General features: G+C 44.5%; 1 protein-coding gene across 3 annotated transcripts in view; it reads right to left on the bottom strand.

Annotated features, from left to right (window-relative positions):
• Positions 1–524: 524 nt before the first annotated feature.
• The window catches only part of MTMR1 (myotubularin related protein 1), a 63,312-nt gene continuing 38,752 nt past the window's right edge, over positions 525–25,084 (bottom strand). For all 3 annotated transcript variants that reach the window (XM_069464101.1, XM_069464099.1, XM_069464100.1), the window contains 6 exons: positions 19,971–20,156; positions 19,317–19,523; positions 14,029–14,121; positions 8,386–8,499; positions 4,206–4,382; positions 525–2,785 (listed from right to left, as the gene is read on the bottom strand). In XM_069464101.1, the coding sequence (XP_069320202.1) occupies positions 2,621–2,785; positions 4,206–4,382; positions 8,386–8,499; positions 14,029–14,121; positions 19,317–19,523; positions 19,971–20,156 (942 nt within the window). In that variant the 3' untranslated portion in view covers positions 525–2,620. The remainder of the gene's footprint in view (positions 2,786–4,205; positions 4,383–8,385; positions 8,500–14,028; positions 14,122–19,316; positions 19,524–19,970; positions 20,157–25,084) is intronic.

The raw sequence follows: 25,084 nt of genomic DNA on the forward strand, positions 1-25,084 counted from the left end.
GTGGTCCACTGGGCATCCTCTGTGCCAGATGCCACAGCAGTGATGTGACTGGAGAGGGACAGGGACCCCCAGGTCTCCCTATAAGAGGGGTGACACGCAGGGGCTGGTACAATTTCCTCCAGGCCTTTCCAGCCCTGAAAAAGCAAGCAATCCTCCCCAAGAACGGGGGAAACAGCGATTTTAAGGCCTCAGAACCCTGCGCCTGCACACGCCAGGTGGCTCCAGACCTTTTCCATGTCTTCAACATGTTCTGAAGGTTACAGAACACAGGGGTATTTCCAATTTTATAATCAGTACTTACCCGTTTCAGCCCAAACACTCAAGACTCATAAATTACATTTATAATTTAGTAAATGAAAATCACAAAGGCATTTTTACATATATTAACTGTGCTTGGCATATAGCAAACATTCAATACATCTTATTTTATTACTGATTTCCTTCAAGGGAAAAATCTGAAATAACTTAAAAAGGAGACAACAAAAAAGAGCAGGGAGCAAACATTTTAATTACAGACCGAAATACAGTGTATCAGATGAGACGAATGCGATACTGTACCAGTTTTTAAAAACCTGAACCATAAAGGTTTCACATCCTAGTACACTTAAATAAAAGCAAAAAAAAAAAATGCTTAGATAATAAAACTATGCTTCAAGTTGTTTTAGAAACAGTTCTGTGCTAGGAACATATGACGGAAAATGATCCGTTGTGCTTCTTTAAAATTGAACGGGCATCTTGGGGATCCCCCCTGGCAGAGCCACCCCGCTATGGAGAGGGCTCACAGGGCCCAGTCTGGGTGTCGGGTTCTCCCCAGCTTGGCTTCTGGCTCTGTCAAAATCATCACTCACACTCCACACTACCTTTAACAGTCCTAGCTGCCTAGGGAATTAAACGCTACTTCTGGGAAGAAAATGGGAAATGTCTTCATTTTTTTTTTTTTTTAAACAGTATCAGTGAAAAAAATCCAGTTTATCTACTTTCAGATATGTTGGGACCATAAAAGCAAGTAGCAATTGAACTATGATTTAGAAACAGATTCCCCAGATGATAAAAATGGAGAATTGACTTTAGGTTATCAAATTACATTGAAGAAATTTTTCTGGTCTCTTACAGAAGGATAAGTTTCTATAAGAATCAGAAGGTTCCAAATTAAAAAAAAAAATCTATTCTCTATGTATTTGACCATAAAAAATTTAAGAATATATTTTCAAAAATAAGATCAACGTGTAGGACTTTACATGGAATCCAGTAATTTGAAAGCAGCCGGCTGACGCGGTGATGCAGGTGTACTCGGGGTGGCCCTACGAGCTGCTGAGGCGGCCCCTGACTCGAGAGGTGCGTGAGCCTCAGGTACGGGCCCGGAGAGCTGCGGCAGTGGGCACAGCTCAAGGGCTGGGGGGTGGCCCCAAATGTACAGTATGCACTGTGGCACGTCACACAGAGGAGCTAAGGGCCCTAGTGCTCTAGCAGAGGGGCCCAGCTGATGGTAAACTAATTCCTGCAAGGACTGATACGTCACAGAGCTCAAAGTCGCTAAGTGAAGGTGCAGATGCAGGAGGGCAGGCTGCGGGGGGGCGGCTGAGAAGGGAAACCGCGGAAAGTGCGTGCTATGCTTTTCCAAACCGAAGCCACGGTACAGTGGTTGCTCTCAAACATTGACAGGCAGTCACGGGCTAAAATGAGAAAATATTTCATACAGGCATAGAACGGGGAAGGAAGGGCAGACGTGTTTGACACAAGCAGCCGGCGTCTGTAAAGAGGCGGGGGGAGCGAGGTCCGGCGGCCAGGTGGCCAGCACCTGGGCACAGCTGCCCTCAGCAGAGCTGGGGACTGAGCCTCCAGGTGCGCGCCCTCCCCAGCCACGCACCGGGCCGCCTCAGGAGGCCAGTACCAGGGTCAGGTGAGGGCGTGACACATTGGTGAAGTCACCGTGTTCAAACCGTTTCAAATGTACCACATCAAAATTAGCATGAGGTTTAGTGGAAAACAAGTGCTCGCACAGTCCAGTTATGCTGATACCGCCTTAGGTGACTAAACATAAAAAAAGGACATAGGAAAATAAAGGCATGTTTCTCTTTTTTAAAAATACCTTATATGTACACGACAGTAATTGTTACAGGAGGGCCCCTTGCACGAAGAGAACCGTAGAATAGATGGCAATGGTTTGGCTTCTCCCCCAAATATTTCATTTAAGAACAGTTCCCACGTTGTGGCAACGACCTGAAGGGAGCCGTGTGGCTGGCAATGTGGTCTTTAAGTGAATCGTGTTTGTTTTCAGTGAAGGATGGAACTTGCAAAGAAATGGCATGAGACTTAAGTACTGCGTTCCCTTCACTCTGGTTTCTCCCAAGCTGCCTGGACGATAGGAAGTCACTTCACACAGTGGGCGTGACAGATGTCTCTGGTGAAACCACTGACAGGAGGGTAACAGGCTGTTCACAAAACAACAAGCACTTGCCAACAGTGGGTGCTGTCACCCAGCCACACAGATGGTCCCTGGGTCTAATCCTAAAAGACGAGATCACAAGCTACAGCCATAACAGCTAGTACCAGGTCCCTTTCCTGAGCCCCCAAGAGACAGTGGAGCAGCAGGATGGCCCGAGACGGCTGGCCTTGCCTGTCAGACCGAGGTGTGGACGGGAGTGGCTGAGTGGGAAGGCGAGGAGCCCCGCTCGGACGACGACGAGACGGCACGCGTGGCCACCTCCCGCTGCAGGTCCTCCACCCGCTTCTGCAGCTCTGCCCTGACAGCCAGCAGCTCCTTGAGATTCTGGTGGATCGGCATCTGCGGCGAGCATGGACAAAGCTAGTTAACGGGTCATTTCTTACCACGGCGTTTCCACGTCAGCATCGCTGGCTTCGTGTTTCACCACCACGGCACCTCCGTGTCACTGACCGGTCTCTTGCCCAGTGTACAGTGACCCTGTCCCCACGACGTTGCAGGGCCACGAAGGGTGCCATAGTGGATTGTCTCCCCCTCTGCGCCCCTCCCCTGGCCTCAGTTTCTCAGGACACAGGCTCGGGTAGACCACACACCAGAATCCACGGAGGGGGCCAAGTGCAGGCTGGGTCAGATGTTTACATGCCGACCCCCTCCCAGGCTCTCTAATCTCTGTATTTTTGCATTTTCTGTAAATAGCTCCGCTGCCTGAAAATACTTCTGTTAAATCAGCCCTTTCTACAATGTGTGTGTGCTGTCATCAAGCGCAGCCCCGGGGGTGGGCAGCGCCAGCGGCAGGAGAGCGGCCCCACCCCAGGTGTGCTTCGCTCAACCCCACTGAGGGGTGGGGCTAAAGCAACCAGAAGGGTTTTCCTTCAGCACCACTATTTTATGGCCATAGCACCCAGCTCACTCGGCGAACACACTGGCCTTGGCACCCACTGAGGCCCAGAGCCCCAGGACCCGGCTTCTCCCTCGTGGAGCTCTCCAGGCCTCTGCCGCCCCTCAGCCAGGCTGTGTGACTCACTGCTTAACAACACCTCAGAGAGGAGGCCCAGCAGGCTCACACCCCCCCTGGCTCCCCGTCCCCTGTAGCTGCCCAGCCACAGAGGCCTGCCTGCTGATCTCTGCCAGGCTGTACTGTACCACCCACCACAGTGCTGCCGGAGTGAGGAGGAAGCTGCTGGAAGGCGGGTGCGGGCTTTGGTTCTTACACCTGGCCCTGTCATGTGGGCCCTGGGTGGTTCCCACACTCGCCGGGATGAAGTCCGAACTACACCTGCCTCTCTAGCCGCCACCACCAAGGCCCAGTCCGCTGTCCAGCGTGCTGTGGGGCCTAGCACCTGGGGTGTGTGTGCTGCCTGCTGCTTGTGTCGAGGACAAAAAGCTGTGGCCCGTGGACTTCTCAGTTCTCTCTATGTAGCACACTAGAGGGAGAAGGCAACACGCCAGACCACCCACCTACCACTGTGCCGGATACTTGGTATGGATTCATTTCATGTTCGGCGACCGTGTGAGGTCTCAGTGACGGTTAGGACCTTGGCCCAGATCGGGTGGTGACTCACTGCCAGAGAGGGGATTTGGCCCTGCCCAGGGGCATCCTTCCACGACTGCACACACCGGGCAGCAAGAGCCTGGGCAATTTACGGCTTCCCTGAACCGGCCCTTCACCCTCTGCATCATGGGATTGTTGTGAGTGCTAAGTGAGGTCACATGTGGACAGTGGCAAGCTAGACATGCTCTTAAAAAGAAGAAAAAAAGATACCTGAGGTCTCATCCGTGGATTCCATCGTACGTAGTAGTTTACCCACAATTCCAAATGACTCAGACTAGCAACAGGATATAACACATGGTTTTCATAATTCACAAAGAAGGGATTGGAGAATTCATCTAGCTGGCTATTGATATATGACCATAAAGATAGAGTCTTTGTACATATATCCTGAAAAACAAAAAAAGAAATATAATGAAATAAACTTTTCTTCATATCCTCCAGAATTAGTATAACATGGAGAAAAGGACTGGACTAATGAAGTGAATTCAAATGCTGAAAAATTCACCAACATTTACTTACTAAGCCCTGCCCCCATCTCCCCACCAGTCATGGTCTCACGCCGGGACTACACGGAAACACTGCTTGGTCTCCTGGAAAAAGGTAGTGCTGAAGTTAGGTACCATCTGGCAACAGTGTCTATGGGAAGGCAGAATGAGAACTTTCTAACAACCACAGGATGATAGTGAAAATCAGAAATATTTTTTAAATCTGGTGTAAAGTTTGCTTTTGTGACTTTTAATATTGAGGAACATGGGTAAAATTTACAGTTAAGATTCCTTGCATTGGAAAATCATGACTATCTGGAGAAAAACCTGCCACGGTGGCAGGCTGGAGCAGCTCTATATAGAGAAGTATATCATTAAATTATACTCTGTAACTACTGGGATTGCTCATTTGAGTGAAAACATCCAAATGTGCAGAAATGGCAGGGCAGGTAAACATCAAACAATAGATCAATGAGAAAATGGTGAGACCAAAAGAATTTTCTACCATCCCCTGCTGCTCACTTCCCACAAGGTAGCCAAATGCAGGAACATTCAATTAGGACCATTTCCTTTTTTATATATTGTACAAGAAAAACAGCCAGCAATAATTCAAGGGGTCCAGAATAACAAAAGCAATCTTGAAAAAGAACAAAGTAGGGGGACTTACACTTCCTATTTTCAAAACTTACTGCAAAGCTACGGTAATTAATACTGGGGTTGCTGGCATAAGGATAGACGCGTAGATAGATGGATAGAATAGAGAGTACAGAAATGAACTCTCTCACGTTATGGTCAAATGAGTTTCAACAAAGGTGGCAAGAAAATTCAATGGGAGAAAGATATTCTTTCCAACACATGATGCTGGGACAACTAGACAGCCAACACACGAAAGAATGAAGTTGGATCCTAAATTCACACCACATATAAACATTAACTTAAAATGGGTCACAGACCTAAACGTAAAAACATTTTAGTTTTAACTATTAATATAAAACTCTTAGAAGAAAACATAGGAGGAAATTTTCATAACCTTGGGTTAAGCAACGGTTTCTTAGATGTGATACCTAAAGCACAAGAAAAAAAAAAAAAAAGATAAACTGGACTTTATCAAAGTTTAAAACTTTTGTGCTTTAAAAAAGGATACCATCAAAAAAGTAAAAAAATCTACAGAAAATTTTTACAAATCATATATAAAGAATGCATAAGGGCCGGGCGCGGTGGCTCACGCCTGTAATCCTAGCACTCTGGGAGGCCGAGGTGGGCGGATCGTTTGAGCTCAGGAGTTCGAGACCAGCCTGAGCAAGAGTGAGACCCCATCTCTACTAAAAATAGAAAGAAATTATATGGACAGCTAAAAATATATATAGAAAAAATTAGCTGGGCATGGTGGTGCATGCCTGTAGTCCCAGCTACTCAGGAGGCTGAGGCAGTAGGATCGCTTGAGCTCAGGAGTTTGAGGTTGCTGTGAGCTAGGCTGACGCCACGGCACTCACTCTAGCCTGGGCAACAGAGTGAGACTCTGTCTCAAAAAAAAAAAAAAAAAAAAAAAAAAAGAATGCATAAGGAACTCTTAGAATAATAAAAGATAACCCAATTTAAAAATGGACAAAGGATCTGAATAGACATTTCTCCACAGAAGATACACAAATGGCCACTAAGCACATGAAAAGATGCTTGACATCATCAGTCATTAGGGAAATGCAAATCAAAACCACAACATACCAACTCCCACCCACTCGGATGGCTATAATTTTTTTTTAAAAAAGGAAAATAAGTGTTAGTGAAATGTGGAGAAATTGGAAGCCTCAGACACTCCTGGTGGGAATGTAAAATGGTACAGCTACTCTGGAACACAGTTTGGCAGTTCCTTAAAATGTTAAACAGAGTTACCACATGACCCAGCAATTCCATCCCCAGGTATACACCCAAGAGAAATGAAAGCACATGTCCACACAAAAGCTTGTACATGAATGGATATAGCAAGCAGCATTATTCATAAAAGCCAAAAAGTAAAAACAATCCCAATTTCTATCAACTGATGAATGGATAAACAAAATGTGGTCTACTCATAAAATGGAATATTGTTCAGCCATAAAATGGAAGGAATTACTGGTTCATGGATGAACTCTGAAAACATGCTAAGTGAAGTAAGACAGTGATAAGCCTACCATTGTGTGACCCCATTTCTATGAAATGTCCAGAATAGGCAAATCCATTCTGGTTGCCAGGGGCTAGGGGTAGGGGCATGGGAAGTGACTGCTAATGGGTAGGCATTTCTTTTTGGGGTGATAATTTTATGAAATTAAATATGAGTGATGGTTACACAATATGTAAATATACTAAAACCACTAAACTGTACACTTTAAATGGGTGAATATTATGCTATGTAAATTATATGGCAAGAGAGGTGATTATTTTTTTAAGGAGGGTAAATTTTGTGCCTCCCCCCAAAAAAAACCCCAAGATAAAACCACAGTTTAAATTCCATATATAGACTTCATTTGTGTGTTGCTGGTTTTATTTTAAACAGTTTTATTGCGATGTAATTCACATACCATAAAATTCACTCTTCTAAACATGTTTTTCTTTTTATTAAGAAGTTAACAGGGCCCCATCACACTGCACCTGGAGGAGTGTGGATTTGATCCTAATTGCAGTGGGAAGCAGGGGAGAGGCCATGATCAGACTTAAGCTAGTGAATGCTTGCTCTGGTTGCTCTGTCTAGAATGGACTACTGAAGCCTGTCCCTGGGCTGCTTGCCTTAGTCCAGATGTGAGATGATAGAGGCTTGAGCTAGCCTTGTAGCTAGCTGTAAAGCAGTTAAGTGGCCAGATTAAGAATATATTTGGGGCGACAGGGCCAGCAGTATTCGCCGATGAACAGCTGGGGTGAGGGTGAAGGAGGGATTGAAGATGATTCCTGTGTATCTGGCCTCAACATCTAGATGGCCAGTGGTGTCATTTACTGAGAAGCTAAAGACCAGGAGAGGAACATGAAAATGGCATTTAGATCCCTGAGGCTAGACAAAGTCACCTAGAGAGAGAGAACAGGGCTCACGGTGAGAAGACAACCCAGGACTGGGCCCAAGTGACTACAAGTTTAGAGACTGGTTAAAATGGCAGCCAGCCAGAGACAGAAAAGGGGAGGCCAGTGAGGTAGGGCAGAGGCACAGGAAGTGGGGTCACAGGATGAGGGAGGGGTCGACTGTTGGGAGGCTGCTGCAAGGGAGGGAGGTGGGCGTTGCTGCCGGACTGTTTCCCCCTGAATTCTATAATGCTCTAACACACTTAGTGCATAGGCAGTAGTCCCTTTGGATTAGCTGGACGATATTCTCTAAGCTGCCTTTTACCAATGTCTTCTCATTTTTGACCATTTCTTTGTTTTATCCCTAACTGAGGAGAAAAGGAAGAAGAGGTAAAATGTAACTCTGAGAAGCTTGGCAGCTATTTTTTTTTTTTTAAACCAGCTCCATGGACAAGAAAGTTTAGCTTGCTACCTAAAGTGAGGTTTTTGGCTAGATTTGATTTTTTAAGTTCTTCAAGTATGATTCTGCCCAACACCATAGAGAATGAAAAGCAGATTTATACTATTTTGGAGTCAGTGCAATGTAAAGTACATGAACTTGGAGGCAGGAGGTCCAGGGTCTAGCACTGACCTTACTCCTTAGAGAGCCCTGGGCTCGCTGGGTCCCAGCACCCCACATCTATGAAGTAAGGGGGCTTGTCTTAGACATATGTGCTGGGGCTGCCAGAGCCCAGGAAGCATATCTAGTGCAACCCGCCTTACACTCACTGGGGTCGGAGCCCACGTCCTCCCCTCCATCCAGGCCTTCTGTTGCAGTGGCACTTCCTGGGAGAGAGGCCTGACAACAGAGCAAGCAACAGACGAGACCACCAAACACTTACCTCTTTGAATCGCTGTTGTTCACAGTTGCACAAAAAGGTCCCAAAGAGACAGCTATAAAGGTGATCCAAAATTGTAATCAAGAATAGTTCGTTAAACTCAAACGCCGAAGGAAACTTAAATGGAGAGAAAAATAAGATTTAGTCTTAAAGTCCAATTTCTAAAACAAAGTAATACTACTTTTTGTGAAAGACAGCTAAACTGCAAATTGGAACACAAAGATTGAAAAGAAGACTGAGCCAATGTAAAACTTAGCTATCTATAGTTTCAAGATCAAGCTTGTAGACAGATCTGGCTGAGAAACCACCAGAGGCAACAAAGTTTGTTGTACTCTTCAATGCCCAAAACCGCTCGTGCAGCTTCCACCCCTCACCACGGGGGCGGGGGGGGGGGGGGGGGGGCGGGCGGAGAACAGAGCCCAGACTCATCCTCTGCCAGAAACAACAGGTGAGCTGGACAAAACTTATGGAATGACTGTTTTCAGACACTGACAACAAACAGCATAGGACTGTGACCCTGAGAGAAAGGAAACAACTGAGGGGAGCCCTACTATTGTCCCAGCTCCCACCTGCAGGCACATTCCAGGCCACAGAGCTGGGGGTGGGGGTGGATCCCAGGCATAATATATACCTAAAATGACTCAAGAAGAAACAGAAAACCTGAATAGCTCTGCGTCTATTAAAGAAACTGCTAACTAAGACCTTCCCACAAACACAACTCCATGAACATACATCCTCTCTAATCTTTACCAACGTATATGAGCAAGTTGAACCCGGCAATACATAAAAAGAGTAATATGACATGACCAAATGAGGCTTACCTCAGGAATGCAAGGCTGGCTTAACATTTGATGTTATAAAAAAAATCAATTACTGTAATTCACCATATTAACAGAGGAAGAAAAACCACACAATCATCTCTATTATTTTAGGTAACTCTTAGTGGGGTTTTTCAGAATTCCAATGAAGACTATCACTATTGCCAGCAGGTTCTAGCCAGTAGCTGGCATGTAGTAATAGCCATGAGATGATCTGGGAATGAGATGATGATCCTAGCAGCAGGCATGTGCTGAGTGCCTACCATATGCCAGAATTCTAATTTAAAAACATAGTGAAATATTCATCACCTACTAAATGAAGCAAAACCAATTAGAACAAAACCAAATACAATTACCCAGCATGTTTTTACGTAGGTCAGTTTACTTTATAGACTTATTCTTCAATCAGAGTGATGTTTGCACACTGTCATGACTAATCCTGACATCTCTGGAGTGACAATGAGGATTACTGACAGACAAGTTTATTTTTTAACTTAGCTTTACTACTTTAAAGACTAGCAACAGACTTTTTAATTAGAAACAACGGTCAACCCAGGACTGTCCAAACTCTACCTGAAATTGTTCTTTTCCTCACCAGGCTAACTTAAGGAATTCTGCTCAGATACACTGGATTCAGATTTGCCTCTCTCCCCGTCTTAAGGATTACTCTCACAGAGACACACAACTCTGTTCTAAGGAGCCCCATCAGAATAGCACTTTCAGAAAGCCCTGGAAACTAGCTCTGGTGGTGGTTCTTTTTTTTTTTTTTTATTTCATCTTATTGTTATGGGGGATACAGAATTGCAGGTTACATACGTTGCCCATGTTCTGGTGGTGGTTCTTACCAGCATTCTTGTTCTTAGATGAACTAACTCAATGGCGTAACATCTCTGGCTGAAATGCTAATGACAGTTACTGGTTAATCCTCTCCTGGAGCCTTTAAGATTGCCCCTTGCAACTCCCACAGTGGCCTCACATTCCAAATGGCTATCTTTTAAAAGGCCAAGCACACTATGTCTGCTTTTCCCAGCATTTTTCTATGCTTAGTTATGCCCTATTCATAAATTACTGGCAACACAGAATTTATGAATTTTAAGCAGATATATAACATTTATGTATATTGAAGCTTTATTAAATCAAGAATAGGAATGGAAGACCTAGGGTTTTGTCCTATATTTTCAAACATTTAAAAACATTTACTAATAAGACAGCAAATTATTGACATATAAGTCATGAGTGCTATGAACTGATTATTTGTGTCCCTCCAAAATTCATATGTTAAAATCCTAACCTCCCAAGTGATGGTATTAGGAGGTGGGGCCTTTGGGAGGTAATTAGGTCATGAGGGTAGAGACCTCCTGAATGGGATTAGTGGCCTTATAAAAGAGGCCCAAGAGAGCTCCCCTGCCCCTTCTGCCATATGAAGACACAGTGCCAAGACAGCCATCTGTGAACCAGGAAGTTAACCCTCACCAGACACCAAATCTGCTGGTGCCTCAACCTTGGACTTCTCAACCTCCAGAACTAAGAGAAATAAATTTCTGTTGTTTATGAACCACCCAGTTTACAGTATTTTGCTCTAGCAGCCCAAACAGACTAAGACAATCAGTCTCTATTCTTAGCCCCTAAACCTGCATTCTATATCTGGGCGCTTGTGTGGGTGTATTCTAGTGCCACTGACTACAAGCCCATTCTGGCCAACTGGGTACCTGATATGGGAGGGTCAAAGTGGGCAGGGCTCAGTCCAAGCCCATCAGCACTGGAAAACAAAGCCTCTACCTTTGGTGGGTCAAGACCGCCATTCACACTTTCAAAGGGCATCGTGGCATTAAACTCAACTCAGAAAACAGCTCAGGGAGAAAATAGTAGCAGCTAGAGTAATAAAAATAAAAGACTAAGTCTCTGCAGTTCATAGTTTGTTTTGGCCTCTTCTCCTGGAAACAGTACCATTTGCCTAAAAAGTACAGTCCCCAGAAATCTACAGTAATCTATAATAAAATTCTACAACTCTTGCAGAACAAAAATATCAATGACTATTAAACCTACCTCAAAAGGTAAAGATTCTATTAAACTATGGATATGAAAGAATGTCTTTGGGACTCTTCTCTAAATATTCCTTCATTTATTTTTTCCCTTCCTATCAGTTTGTCCACATACTGACTAGTTCGTTTTATTCTGATATTTCTGGCAACTTTACACTAACTTAGATTACTCAATTTAGCAGTAGGCAACCTAAAAATAATCTTTTACATGAATGAATCTTTTACTAGCCCATTACATATCTCATTCACTTATTAACTGATAATTAAAGACTGATCATTAATGTCTCCGCTTCTAAAGCATTAACAATGTTATTTTAAAAGAAATTATACACACATTTCATGGACAGAATCTTAGAGCTGTGAGAGACATCGGAAACGTTCTAATTCAAACCCCTTATTTCTTTTCTTAAAATGCAATAAATGGTACAAAAATGACATAGCTTTGACATGAAAATAGGCACTAAGCAAAATGAAGAATGGAAGTCAGTTTGAAGATGTCAAAAAATATACACACACATTTAATCTAGGTATTTTGGAGAGAGAAAGCTGCTTAGCGTCTTCAAAAATGATGCTTATCCCTTTAGAAGCACTGGAATTACTTTTTGTGTTCAACCTTTTTATGCAATTTTTCTAACATGTATCCCATACTTTCTTGTCTTAATAACCTGAATGTAATCATTGAATTGTGTTATTGGCATAACATCAATACAAATGGCAGTAGTGCATGGCACTATGAAACAGTAAGGCTTCTGGCCAGCCTCCATGCCTTTTGAGTATATGTTTGCTGTTAACTTTCACTTGAACCGCTGCCATGTCTACCTCCAGGATCACCCCCTCTGACCCAGGCCAGCTCTCTAACTGGCTGCTTTTAATGAGCTGTGACCTGGCAATCAGATCGTGTGAGACCACAATCAGCTTTTTGAAGCCGAGTCTAAAAGTAAGTATAATTTCTGAGCGAGGGCCTGAGGACTCTGTGGAACCTACTTTGGCTACTCAGAAGCCCCCTCCCTTTGATTCTTATTTCTGAAGATAGTCTGTGCTCTCTAGGCCTCTTGGCACTTAAGATTTGGTCTGTGAACCAGCAGCATCACCTGTCAGATGCTGTCAGAAATGCAGCATCTCCGGCTCACCCCAGACTCACTGAATCAGAATCTGCATTTCAACAAGAACTCCAGATTCATGTGCTCATTAATGTTCGAACAGTGTTGGTCTAGAGCAACACTGTTGCTCAAGTTGAATCTCAAAGTTGAGCATACATCAGAATCCCCTCGAGGGCTTGGGAAACCAGAGTGCTGGGCCTCCCCGCAGAGAGCACCAGCAGGTCCGCGGTGGGGCCTGTAAATTAGTGTATCTAACGGGTTCCCAGGGGGTGCTGAGGCTGCTGGTCCCAGGACCACACTTGGAGCGCCAGTCTAGATCACTGGTCTTCAAACTCACTTGCACATCTGAATCACGTGGGGAACTTTTTACACACACCTAAGCCTCTCCCCAGGCCCACAGAAAGCAGGCTCTCCAAAAGTTCCCAGGTGCAGACGGCATGCACTCCAGGTGGACAGCCACGGGTCCAGGCCCTCCAGGTCCTCCTCAGGGCAGAGCTGCTAGGGAGCAGGCCCAGCTGAGGTAGAGGGGGCAGCACAGACAGTGTGGGGGGTGTCAACCTTCTTTCTGCCCCAGCACACACACTGCCATCAGTAACAGTAGCTCACAGTGGGGAAACAGGACTGCTATTTCACAGACTTTCTGCAGTGAGGAGGCAGATGTCCTCTACAAAGGCTCTAGGGTGACTGTGATAAGGCTACCAGGAGGCTCAATCAGGAGCATCGTGGCTCTTGGTAGAATCCCCGCAGATCACCAGCAGCTCTCTGTTCCCTTCCTCATGACAGAAGCAGCCACGGCCAGAGCTCCTGGTTAATGACTAGGAAGGAGAGGATCCAGGACCTGGTTATCAGCCCCCTAAACTTACTCTTTTCCCCATAACCCCCTCAGCCACGCTGGACAGCAGACACCGCGGGAAACTACTTTCTCCTTTGCCTCCTCCCTCCCTCTGGTTCCAGGTCCATTTCCCTGGCAGTATCTCGTATAACCAGGGTAAGACCCCAAACTCAGGTTTGGATGTTGGACACAAGGGAAAAAACAGCCTGGGCCCCATGGACTACTTTGAACTAAAGCTGTCGGGCCTGACTGGCTCAGGGAAGGGGATCCCCTGTATGGCTCCCTTGCTTACGGTGCTCTGCGCATTGGGGTTTGGGAACTAAGCACCAGCTAATGATGAAATGCTAGCAGCTTCTTATCTGCCACTGGTTCTTGGACACCCATTTCTCTTGGGAGGGGAGGGGCTGTGGCCTGGGGCAGAGTGCAGAGATCCCTGGATTCCCTGGTCTAATCCCATTGACCAGCAGTTTATTCACATCCTCATTGCTAACATCTGGCCACATCTTAGCTTAACTGCTCAGCAGGAGACTGTTTCCTTAACCTGACAAACTGGAGCACTATAAGCAGAATCTGCTGAGGAGGAGGGCCTTGGTTCGCACAGCTGGTAGACAAGATGATTGACAAGAACCATTGCAGAGACAAGTAACTTGGTGTGAAATTGATTGTTTCTGATTTTCTGCATATATTTCCAAGTGAATTAGAATCAAGCTGTATTAAATAACAGAGGGGGTCATATTTTACACATATGCATTCATTTTGAATGAAACAGCAATGAAAGTTTATCTAATCTTAAACTTTAAGACATATTTAAATCAAAGACTATATAGGTCAGAAATACACTTGTAATCTCTCACCTGTCTTGTCATTTGCCAAACACAATCAATAAACTGAAGAAATATAGGAGAGCGGTCGGCGTCAGCATGGTTGTCGTTACCGTGGCCCACTCGCTGAAAAGCAGCAAAAAGTTAGATGTTTTAATGTTTGCTACTGTCCTCTCAAAAGTCACTTTAAATTGCCTGGTGGCAAGAATCATATCTCATCAGGCCTCACAGAATTCCTGGTACATAAAAGGCACTCGAAAATGTCATTGGATTAAATTGACTTCCATTACTTTTAGGACACAAAATTTCAGTTTACTATACAGTATTTTTACATGTTGACTATTTTATAACTTCTCTTTAATATAGTTTATATCAAGAAATTATGAGCAACTGGCTGGCAAACTTTTTAGTTCAAATGGTGGGGTCAAGACCAGCCACCACACCAAGGGCACGGTATGTGCCGATTTGCAGCTCAAAGCACATTATGAATAACATTTTCTCCACAAGTATAAAAACATTTTTCTTCGCATTTTTTCAGAAATGTCAGGAAGTCTGAGAATCAAAATAACGATTAACAATCTACAAGTTTTAACCAATTTACATGACTCAACTCCAAAGTCTCAATCTTGACTGGTAATGGAGTGAGGTCCTTGCTCAAGGCAGTCAAGTATTTTATTTCATACCTTTTGATATTTTATAAGATAGTAATAGATTCATGCTAAAAGGTAAAAGATAGTATTCTCAAACACATAAACAGGATTGCCATAGACACTGAAAATGCCCCAAGTAAAGAGATAGCTAAAGAGTGACCATTCTAAGAGAAGCTTCAAATAATCTACTAAGCAAAAGGATGAAGAAAAAAGACATTATGAAGATACAGCATGATCGCCACATAGAAAGAGCAAAATATATCTATGAAATTGCCACCTGTAAAGACACAAAAACAAGGAAACGACCAAATCAACATTAGCATCTCAAATTAACAGTGTATTGCCTTTTAAAAAATTTAATTATGGTGAAATATATGTAACAAAATTTACCAACTTAGCCATTTTCAAGTGTGCAGTTCAATGGCGTTAAGCACACTCATGGTATAATGCAACCATCACCACCATCCATCTCTAGAACTTTTTCACCTTCCCAAACGGAAACTCTACACCTGTTAATGACTAACTTCTGGTTCCAACTCCCCACAGCCCCTGGCAATGACCATTCTACTTTCTGCCTCTATGCATCTGATTGTTCTGGGTTCTTCATATAAGTGGAAATATACAATATTTATTCTTTTGTGGCTGGTTTATTTCTCTGAGCATAATGTTTTCAAGGTTCATCCATGTTGTAGCATGTGTCAGAATTTCTTTTTAAGACTGAATAATATTGCATTGTACAGCCATTCACTACATAATGACGTTTCGGTCAATAACAGACTGCATTTACAATGGTGATTCCATAAGACTACGGTATTTTTCCTGTACCATGTCTGTTTAGCTGTCTTGAGATACAGAAACACTTACCATTGTGTTACAGTTGCCTACAGTGTTCAGTGCAGTAACATGATATACAGGTGTGTAGCCTATTGTTCCTGTGCTACAGCTATACGGCCTAGGTATACAGTAGGCTGCGCCACCTAGGTTTGTGTAAGTGTACTCCGTGATGTTCGCATAGCAACAAGATCATCTAACAACTCATTTCTCAGAATGGATCCTCATCGTGACACAACACACGACTGCATACACAGACCACAGTGAGTTTATCCACTCATCTGTCGATGGCCACTTCGGTTGCTTCTACCTTTGGGCTATTGTGAATGCTGCTGCCATGAACACTGATGTACAGATATCTGTTAGAGCTGCTGCTTTCGCTTCTTTTGAGTATATATACTCATAAGTGGAATTGCCAGATCATGTGGTAATTCTACGTTTAATTTTTTGAGGAACTGTCATACTGTTTTCCATAGCGACTGCATGTGTTACTTTATTTCTGTACTTCCCCTCTGTAAAATAACTTGTAGAACCTGCTCATCAGTAATGAAGGTACCTAGGGAACAGTTTTGCACTGACAGTTCACAATTTAGAATTCGTTCTTTTTTTTATTATTATTTCAGCATATTGTGGGGGTACAAAAGTTTAGGTTACGTATGTTGCCCTTGCCCCCTAGAATTCATTCTTTAATAAATAGCCATTGAATTGCTATGGTGTGTGCAAGGCATCATGCCTGGCCCTTGGAATTTCAGGCATCTTCATGGTGTCTGGTAAAGGCCAGGTCCTTGGCTAGGCACCTGGGGTACCAAGATAAATGAGACACCGTACGTATGCTCGATGAATAATCCATTTGTGATTTAGTTAAGACAAAAAAAACAGGTAAAGAATGAGGGCAATGAAGCATTCCAAGGGCTTCTGAGCGTGCAGTGGGTACAGTGGGGGCATAAAGAAATGAGTGAGCCGTCGAGGATGGGGTGGAGGAGGGAATGAGGAGGGAAAGTCATAGTCATGAAGGAGGTCTCTTGAGATAAACCTTGAAGGACAGGGAGGTACCTGCTTCCTGGGTAGCCAGGAATTTACTATCAGCAGTGGGAATGTGGCAGAGGACACTAGGGGAGCCATAAGTAGCTGGGCACAGCTGAGCCTTAGATCACCAAGAACTTTGAGGGCCATGCTGAGGAGTTTGCCCATAAATTCCATGGGCCACAGAAAGGCCCTTGAGGGACTCACACTGGGGAGTGGCAGCATCAGATCTGGCTACAGCGGGGACGACCGATTGGATGGGAATAGGTCACAGAAAGGCTACTTAGGAGACTACCTAAGGGAAATGGTGAGGCCTGAATTAAGGAGGCATCAGTGGCAATGGAGAGGAGTCGAAAGATTTGGAATATATGCATTTCAAGTTGTAGGACTGGCTGCCATTGCTAAGGGATTAAGCACAAAGAAGAAAAATGATCCCAGGACTGACCCTGGGGCACTCCAACATTAAGAGGTTGGGGAGATGAGGGAGGAACTGAAAGTAGGAGGAAATTCAAAAAGTTATAGAGCTCCAAAAGCCTAATGAAGAAAGCATTTGGAAGAAAGGAAGAATTAACATCATCAAATGCTCAGGCCAAATAAGAGAAAGACTTGGCAAAGTGGCAGTCATTGGTGACTGTGACAAGACCAGTTGGGGGCACTGCGAGAAGGAAGCCTGGCTGAAGCAGGTCCAAGACCAGATGGAGGGAAATAATGATAGTGCAGACAACAGTTTTGAGGAGCTTTGTTGTAAAGAGGAACAGATAAATAATTGACAGCTGGAGGGGGTTGTGGGGTTAAGAGGGTTTTTAGGGTATAATTGCACATTTCCCTACCAATGAGAATCATCCAGGGGAGGGGGCACGGAAGCAGGATAGAGGGAAGAACAGTCAGAAAGGTCCATGGCATAAGATGATGGAGGCAGGGGGGCAAGGGCGGGCACTGGCTCATTCACAGAACTTGAGGTAAGGGAAAGTACAGGGACCCAGCAAGTGGGTGGCTGCAGACTTGAAATCACTGTTTAAATGCTGGCTCCACCCTAATTAGCTGTGTGATCTTGGGCAGATAACCCATACTCTTGCAACCTCAGTTCCCCTGTCTGTCAATGACAGTACCTGCCTATCAGGATTAAACAAGATAATGCATGTAACAGTGCCAGACACATAGTGGTGCTCAGTAAACTGAGGCCATGGTGACTCTTATGGTCCTGTTGTCCTCACTGTGGCCTTGGTGGTGAGCCCCAGCATCAGCAGGTCGGGGTGGGAGCAGAGCACCGTGGGCACACCCTGATCCCTGCACCCCCAGTCAGCCCTGACAGACAGCCTTTACCACCGCCCCTCTGGAAAAGCACCTGCCAGCTTTCTCTCCCCTAGGACATACGGTTTGGGGAGAAAAGGTAGAAGAGAATGGCCTCTGAATCTTCAGAGCTGGCGAGGTGCAAACATCTGGAAAGATTCCATACTCTGTCTTCCCTACTGAGCCCACCTTTTACCGATGGGGAAGAAACAAAGGAGTTCGTTACCCAGCATGGGCCAGGCACTGTCCTAAGCCCTCGACAAACTCATTTCCCCCACGCAACACCCTGTTTCCGAGAGGAGGAAATCAGGCAAGAGAGGTGAAGGAAGGTGTCCAGGGATCTGCCAACAGCTCCCAGAAGGCACGCAGCTCAGAGGCTGTGGACTCACCCGCTCCTTCTGGGAGGGCTTCTTTCAGGCTCTCCACCCCCAAAATTGAAAGCAGGTTGTTACAGGCTGAATTGTACCCATGCAAATTGAAGTTCTAACCCCTGGTACCTGAGGAATGTGATTCTATTTGGAGATAATCCCCTTTGTAAAGGCCCTAAGTTAAAATGAGGCCATTAAAGGGGCCCTAGCTCAATCTGACCTCATGAGATGAGGACATATGGACACACAGAAAGACCGCAGAGGTGCACGCACAGAGGCAAGACCCTGTGAAGAGGCAGCAAGAGGGAGGCCATCTGCAAGCCAAGGAGAGAGGCCTCGGGAGAAATCAACCCTACTGGCACCTTGATCTTGGACTTTCAACCTCCACAACTGTGAGAAAATAAATTTCTGTTGTTTAAGCCACCCAATCTGTGGTTCCTTGTTGTGGCAAAAACTTGTATACCAATGTTCATAGCAGTATTGTCCACAATAGCCCAAGGTGAAAACAACCCAAGTGTCCGTCAACAGATGAATGGATAAACAAAATGTGGTGTATGCACACAGGGAATACTATTCAGCCACAAAAAATGAAAATTTGATATATGTTACAACATGGATAAACCTTGAAAATGTTATGCTTAGTGAAATAACCCAGCCATGGGAGGAGAAATATTATATAATTCCACTTATATGAGGTACCTAGCAAAGGCAAAATTCCACAGAGACAGAAAGCAGATTAGCGGTTGTCAGGAGCTGGAGGGGAAGGGGACACAGGGAGGGACTGCCTGATGGGTACAGCGTTTCCTTTTGGGGCAATGTATATGTTTCGGAACTAGACAGAGGTGACGGTTATACAGCATTGTCAGTGCACTAAAGGACACTGAATTGAGCATTTTAAAATGGTTAATTCTATGTTAAGTACATTTTATCTCAATTATGTTAAAAAACTATACTAAAAAAACAAAACAAAAAAACCTCCAAAACTCCCTACCAGGAACATACAATGCGGAGTCCATGTATTCTATTATGGCCATTCAGGTCCGATACACAGGAGAAAGCCCATCCGTATGTGTGTGTGCACCTCTGTGCATCACACGTGATGTGCGCACGTATATGACACAGCAAACAATCAAGCACAAACTTCACTGTCTCAACTTACCAGTGCAAACCTATGTCCAAAGCTTATCCACTCCTTTTCTATGAGAGCTTCGAATCCTTTAATGGTCCGGTAATAACTGTCCAACATCAGCATAGCCAGAGACGTGAGCTGGGCTGTTCGGTCCCAACCGTCACTGCAATGTACCACCACGGAGGTTTTCCCAGATTCTATTTTATCAGCAATTCTTACTGCCCCAGCCAGAAGCATCTTCAGAAAAGAAGGCATATTAGACCAGGCTATGTTTAATTCTGACTACAGCATAAAATAATTCTGCAGAGAACTTTGGAAGTTCTGGTCAATAAACCAAATGAGATTGCCATGGAATCACTTGAGAATCACTAGGAAACATTAGCATGTTTATAAAAAAAATAAAAACTCACACTAAAGAAGACTACAGTAAATAGGGTCTTTTATTAAAGGCCCACAAAGTTCTTTAAAACCTGACCGGAGAGAAGCACTATCCCCCTCTTTTCACTATGTCACAAAAGCCCTTCACGCAGACGCTGCTGCTGCCCCTGGAAACTATGGAAGCTCATGCACACGGCAAAAAGGCACTTATTTGTGACGCTGAGAAACCACTTGGAGATATAGATGTTTATGGCATAGACAGAGAGAAGTCAACCAGAAAGAACTTGAAATATTGGACCTCTTTACCCTTATATATTCCAGCCAATGCGTCCCGTCCACGTTGGACAGCCACCGCGCCTCATCGATCGAAGGGTACACTATCTCTTTTAATTTACGTAGTGACTCTCTCATCACGTGAATGTTGTGGATCTCCAAGAAGACGAGTTCTGCATTTGGGTAAGCACTTTCACTTTCATATCCTCCGCCCTTTGCCTGTGAAAAACAAAAGATACGCATCACTTTATCTGGAGTTAACTTTTCTACTCTTTTTAGTGCTACCAGACATAGATCACTAAAAGAAGCAATAAACTCATCTGTTAATAAACCTCCTATATCCTTGTATGAGTTTCCTAGGGCTGCCAGAATAAAGTACCACAAACTGGGTGGCTTAAACAACAGAAATGTATTCTCTCACAGATCTGAAGGCTGAAGACTGAAATCAAGGTGTTGGCAGGGCTGTACTCCCACAGAAACCTCAGGGAGGATCCTTCCTTGGCTCTCTGTGGTTCTGGTAGCCCCAGGCGTTCTTAGCTTATAGACACATCACTCTAATCTCTGCCTCCATCTCCGCTCTGTTTCTTCTCTTCTTATGACCATTAGGGCCCACGCTAATTCAATATGACCTCAACCTAACTTGATTACATTTTCAAAGACCCTATTTTGAAATAAAGTCATGTTCACAGGTACTAGGAGTTAGGACTTCAACATATCTCTGAGATGACACCGAGATGTGTTTAAGGAACTGAAAAGAGCCTCACGAAGCTGGGACATGGACCTGGAAGATGTGGTGAGACAGGACGGAAAGGGCCCAGGGGTGGAGGGCTTTAGAGGCCCATTCAGGAATCTGGGTATCAGTGCCTCAAGGCTCTGAGGGATGTGCAGAGCTGTACACTTCGAAGGTCACTGTATAGCATGGTGACCGTAGTCAACAACAATGTAGTATATACTAAAAAATTGCTAAGAGAATAGATTTTAAGTGTCCACAAAAAATGAGTATGGGAGGTTATGTTAGTGTTAATTAACTTGATGTAGCCATTCCACAACATATACATATTTCAAAATATCATGTTGTACATCGTAAATATATGCAATTTTATTTGTCAATTACAATAATAATAAAATTAAATACAATTTTTAAAAAGATCACACTCTGGTCATAATGTGGAGAGTAGATTGCAGGGTGTGAGACTAGTGACAGGGCCGCTGCTGTAGTTCAGGCAAGGGAGGATGGGTCTTCCAAAAAATAGGAGAGGAGGGAATACATCCTAATTCATTCCATGAGGCCAGTAGTGTGCCCTGATACCAAAACTAGACAAAGACATCACAGGAAAACTACAGACCAATATCCCTTATGAAAATAGATGCAAACATCTTCAACAAAATGCTAGAAAACCAAATCCAGTAGCATATAAAGGGGATTACACACCATGACCCAACGTGGTATATCCCAGGAACGTAAGGAAATTGTATTAGCTTCCTAGGACTGCTGTTTAAAAAAAGTACCACAAACTGAGGGGCTTAAAACACCACAGATTGATTCTCTCACAGTTCTGGAGGCTGGAAGTCTGAGGTCAAGGTGCTGGCAGGGTTGGTTCCTTCTGGAGGCCGTAGGGAATAATCTATTCCATGTTTCTCTCCTGGTTTCTGGTGGTTGCTGGAATCCTTGGCATTCCTCAGCTTCTAGCTGCATCACTCAAATCTCTGCCTCTATTGTCATATCACCATCTTTCTTCCATGTGTATCTGTGTCTCTACATGGCCTTCTTATAAGGACACCAGTCACTGGATTTAGGGCCTACCCTACTCCTCATCTTATGGTCTCATCTTAATTAATTACATCTGCATAGGCCCTATTTCCAAATAAGGTCACATTTTGAAGTTCCAGGTGGGCATGAATTTTGGGGAGACATCATTCAATCCACTACAGTGGTTCAACATACAAAAATCTACCAATGTAATATATTATACCACATTAACAGAATGGGGGAAAAAACACACGATCATCTCAATTGAGGCAGAAAAGGCCTTTGACAAAATCCAACACCCTTTCATAATAAAAACACTCAACAAACCAGGAATAGAAGGGAAATTCCTTTACCCTCATAAAGGGCACGTACGAAAAATCCAGTTAATCTCGTACCTAATGGTGAAAAATTGAAAGCTTTCCCCCTAAGATTATAAACCAGACAAGAATGCCTGCTTTCACCACTGTGAGTCAACATTGTATTAGAGGTTCTTGCCAGGAAATCAGGCAAGATGATGAGATGAAACATATCCAGATTGTGAGGGAAGAAGTCAAACTATCTCCATTTGCATATAACAATCTTATATATAAGCTAATGGGGCCTTATCTGTTTTCTAGACACATACACTGCCACATTGTAATTATTCTAGACATGCAATTTGGTGTCCTGCTTCTATCTCTTCTGCATAAAATAAAAGACAATGAACCGCCCTTGCCCTGTTGAATATTTTGAAGATCGCCTCTATGGATACAGCTTTTCTCATGGTTTGTAATTCCCTAGGATATGGCAGTGACAGGAAGGATACAGAGATGCAGAGAGACTGACACAGTAATGATCCACCAGACGTGGGAGCAAAGGGGACTTACTGACGAAGCCTATGGTAGGCTGAAAAGTGGCCCCCTGCTAATGACATCCACATCAAATCCCTGGCAACTGAGAACGTGACCTCATTTGAAAAAAATATAATAGTCTTTGCAGATGTGATTAAGGATCTTGAGATGAAGAGATAATCCAGATTATCTTGAGTGGACCCTAAACGTCATCACAAGTATCCTTAGAAGAGACAGGAGGAGACACAGAAACATACAGAGGAAGAGAGGGCCACGTGAAGATGGAGGTAGGGATCAGAGCGATGTGGCTACAAGCCCAGGAATGCTGAGGCAGCCACCAGAAGCCGGAAGAGGCAAGGAATGGATTCTCCCCTGGAACCCTTCGAGGGAGCACAGCTCTGCCAGATTTTGGACTTCTGGCCTCCAGAACTGAGAAAGAATACATTGCTGGTGTTGTAAGCCACCACGTTTGTGGTAATTTGTATGACAGCCTCAGGAAACTCTCTCCCATCTTCCTCCCTGCCCTGTTCCTCTCCCATCTTCCCCATCGCAGTAACTGACATCACCATTCGCCCTCCAGGTCAGACACCTGGGCGGCCCCCTTGACCACAGGGGTGATGGGCTTGTCAGCATTGTGTACTGTATACTGAGGATGTACCCACCCCACTGTGCTAAGTCCTTTACGTGAATTATGCTCACTTAATTTTAATCCTACACAACCCTTGACAGGAGACACTGGTGCTATCCCCCATTTTGCAGAAGAGGAACCTGAGACTTAGAGAGAGGTTGAGTAACTGGCTCAAGGTTGTACAGAGCACCAAGTAGCAGAACCTGGAAGAAAACCCATGTGTAACTGATTCCAAAGCCAAGGGGTCTCACCACCCTGCCATCCTGACCAGTTTCAATACACTGAGGGTTTTTGACCTGGGAAACGGCCAAGTGGAGATGTCAGCTATACAATGGGATGGAAATTCAGTCTCAACCTTAGGAAGAATCAGCACAGGATGGAAACTGTGGTATCAAACTCAGCATATAGACAGTGTTTAAAGTTATGTTATCAGAGCAGATGGCCTGGGGAAGATTGTATAGAGCAGCAAAAAGGACCCCAGACCAAGTTCAAGGAGCACTACCATTTAAAGATTGGAAGGGAGAAGAGGAATGAGTGAAGGAGACCGAGAGGCCAGGCTGGAGAGGGAGAGAAACTCAGGGATGCGATGTCATGTAGGTCAAGAGAATGTAGCTGGCCACTCTGAGGTCAATACCAAGTGCTTTCTCAAGGACAGGCACTGTTCTGGGCCCATTACAGTATTTCCTTATTTAGCCTTCACATCCACTCCAGGAAGTAGGTAATACTGTCATTCCCATTTTAGAAAGGAAGCAATCATGCAGGGGTGGGGAACCTGCGGCCTTCTGATTTCAAGATTGTTCTTTTTTAAGTACCAAAGGTGGCAAGAAAAGCTTCATCTGTCTCTGCTGTACCCCTTTTAATGAAAGGATCTGTTCTGTAAAATTTGGATTCAACCAAAAGGCCGCACTCAAGGATACAGAAGGCCACATCGATATTTTGTGTAGCTACTTGTTCAATGTGTCTCTCCTACTAAGCTGAACAGTTAGCCACAGCTATCCCCAGTGCGTAGTAGAATGTCTAGCCCATGTAGGTACTCTAGTGCTGAGAGAAGATGGCTGAGTACACATCTGATGGCTTGTTTGGTCTTTGAAGTATTATAGAAGGTAATGGCTTCTCCCGAGAGCCAGATGGGAAAGGTAAGAGGCTGGCTTTTTGGAGATTGTTGTCAATGATGGCATAATCATTAAGGAAAGAAAAGGAGCAAGCTGACAAGAGAAACAAAGTTGGACTCACAAGCACTGCTGAGGGGGACACTGGAGAGAAGGATTACCACACGCCCTTAGACATCTTCCTTCTTGCCACTCTTGTGCATGATATGCACTGCCACACAGTTGGACAGGTACTCATGCTGCTTAGAATGCCCTGCCCACCTCTGCCACTGACCACGCAAAGCCAGATCAAATGGCACCTCCTTTGTGAAGCCCTACCCAACTCCACATGCAGGGCTAGCCATTCCCCTCCGGCTCACCCGGTTCATCAAGCTTACACCTCCTACAGATAGCACCTCCCTGGTCTGTTTTTGAATTTCCCCCAGCACCTTGCCCCTAGTTGGTGCTCATTAGATGTGTGCTACCCAAGTGTCACTTTACAAGTAGGCCTGAGATGGTAAGGGCTGTTGTCACCTTTCTAACACCTGAAATTACTTGAGAAGAGGGCAAAGTCCTCTGAACTGCCAAATGCCTGCCTGCAGCAACATAGTCAGAAAGTCATTGATGGGAAATAGAAATGATTCAAATCAGAGCCTTTCCTATTTGGATAGCAGGTACTTCAGGCTTGACTTCATAGATTTTGCTAGATACAAAGGACCCTACCACCCTCTGCAGCCAGCAAAGATCAAATGGGAGCTGTTTGCAAAGGTGTTTGGATCATGTCTCGTTGTCACCTGACACACAGTACCAGTGTTCCATGTGATTTATGGAAACTTTGTATATTTGCAGTT

Source organism: Eulemur rufifrons, chromosome 30, assembly GCF_041146395.1.
Source record: "Eulemur rufifrons isolate Redbay chromosome 30, OSU_ERuf_1, whole genome shotgun sequence".
NCBI classification, from domain to species: domain Eukaryota; kingdom Metazoa; phylum Chordata; class Mammalia; order Primates; family Lemuridae; genus Eulemur; species Eulemur rufifrons.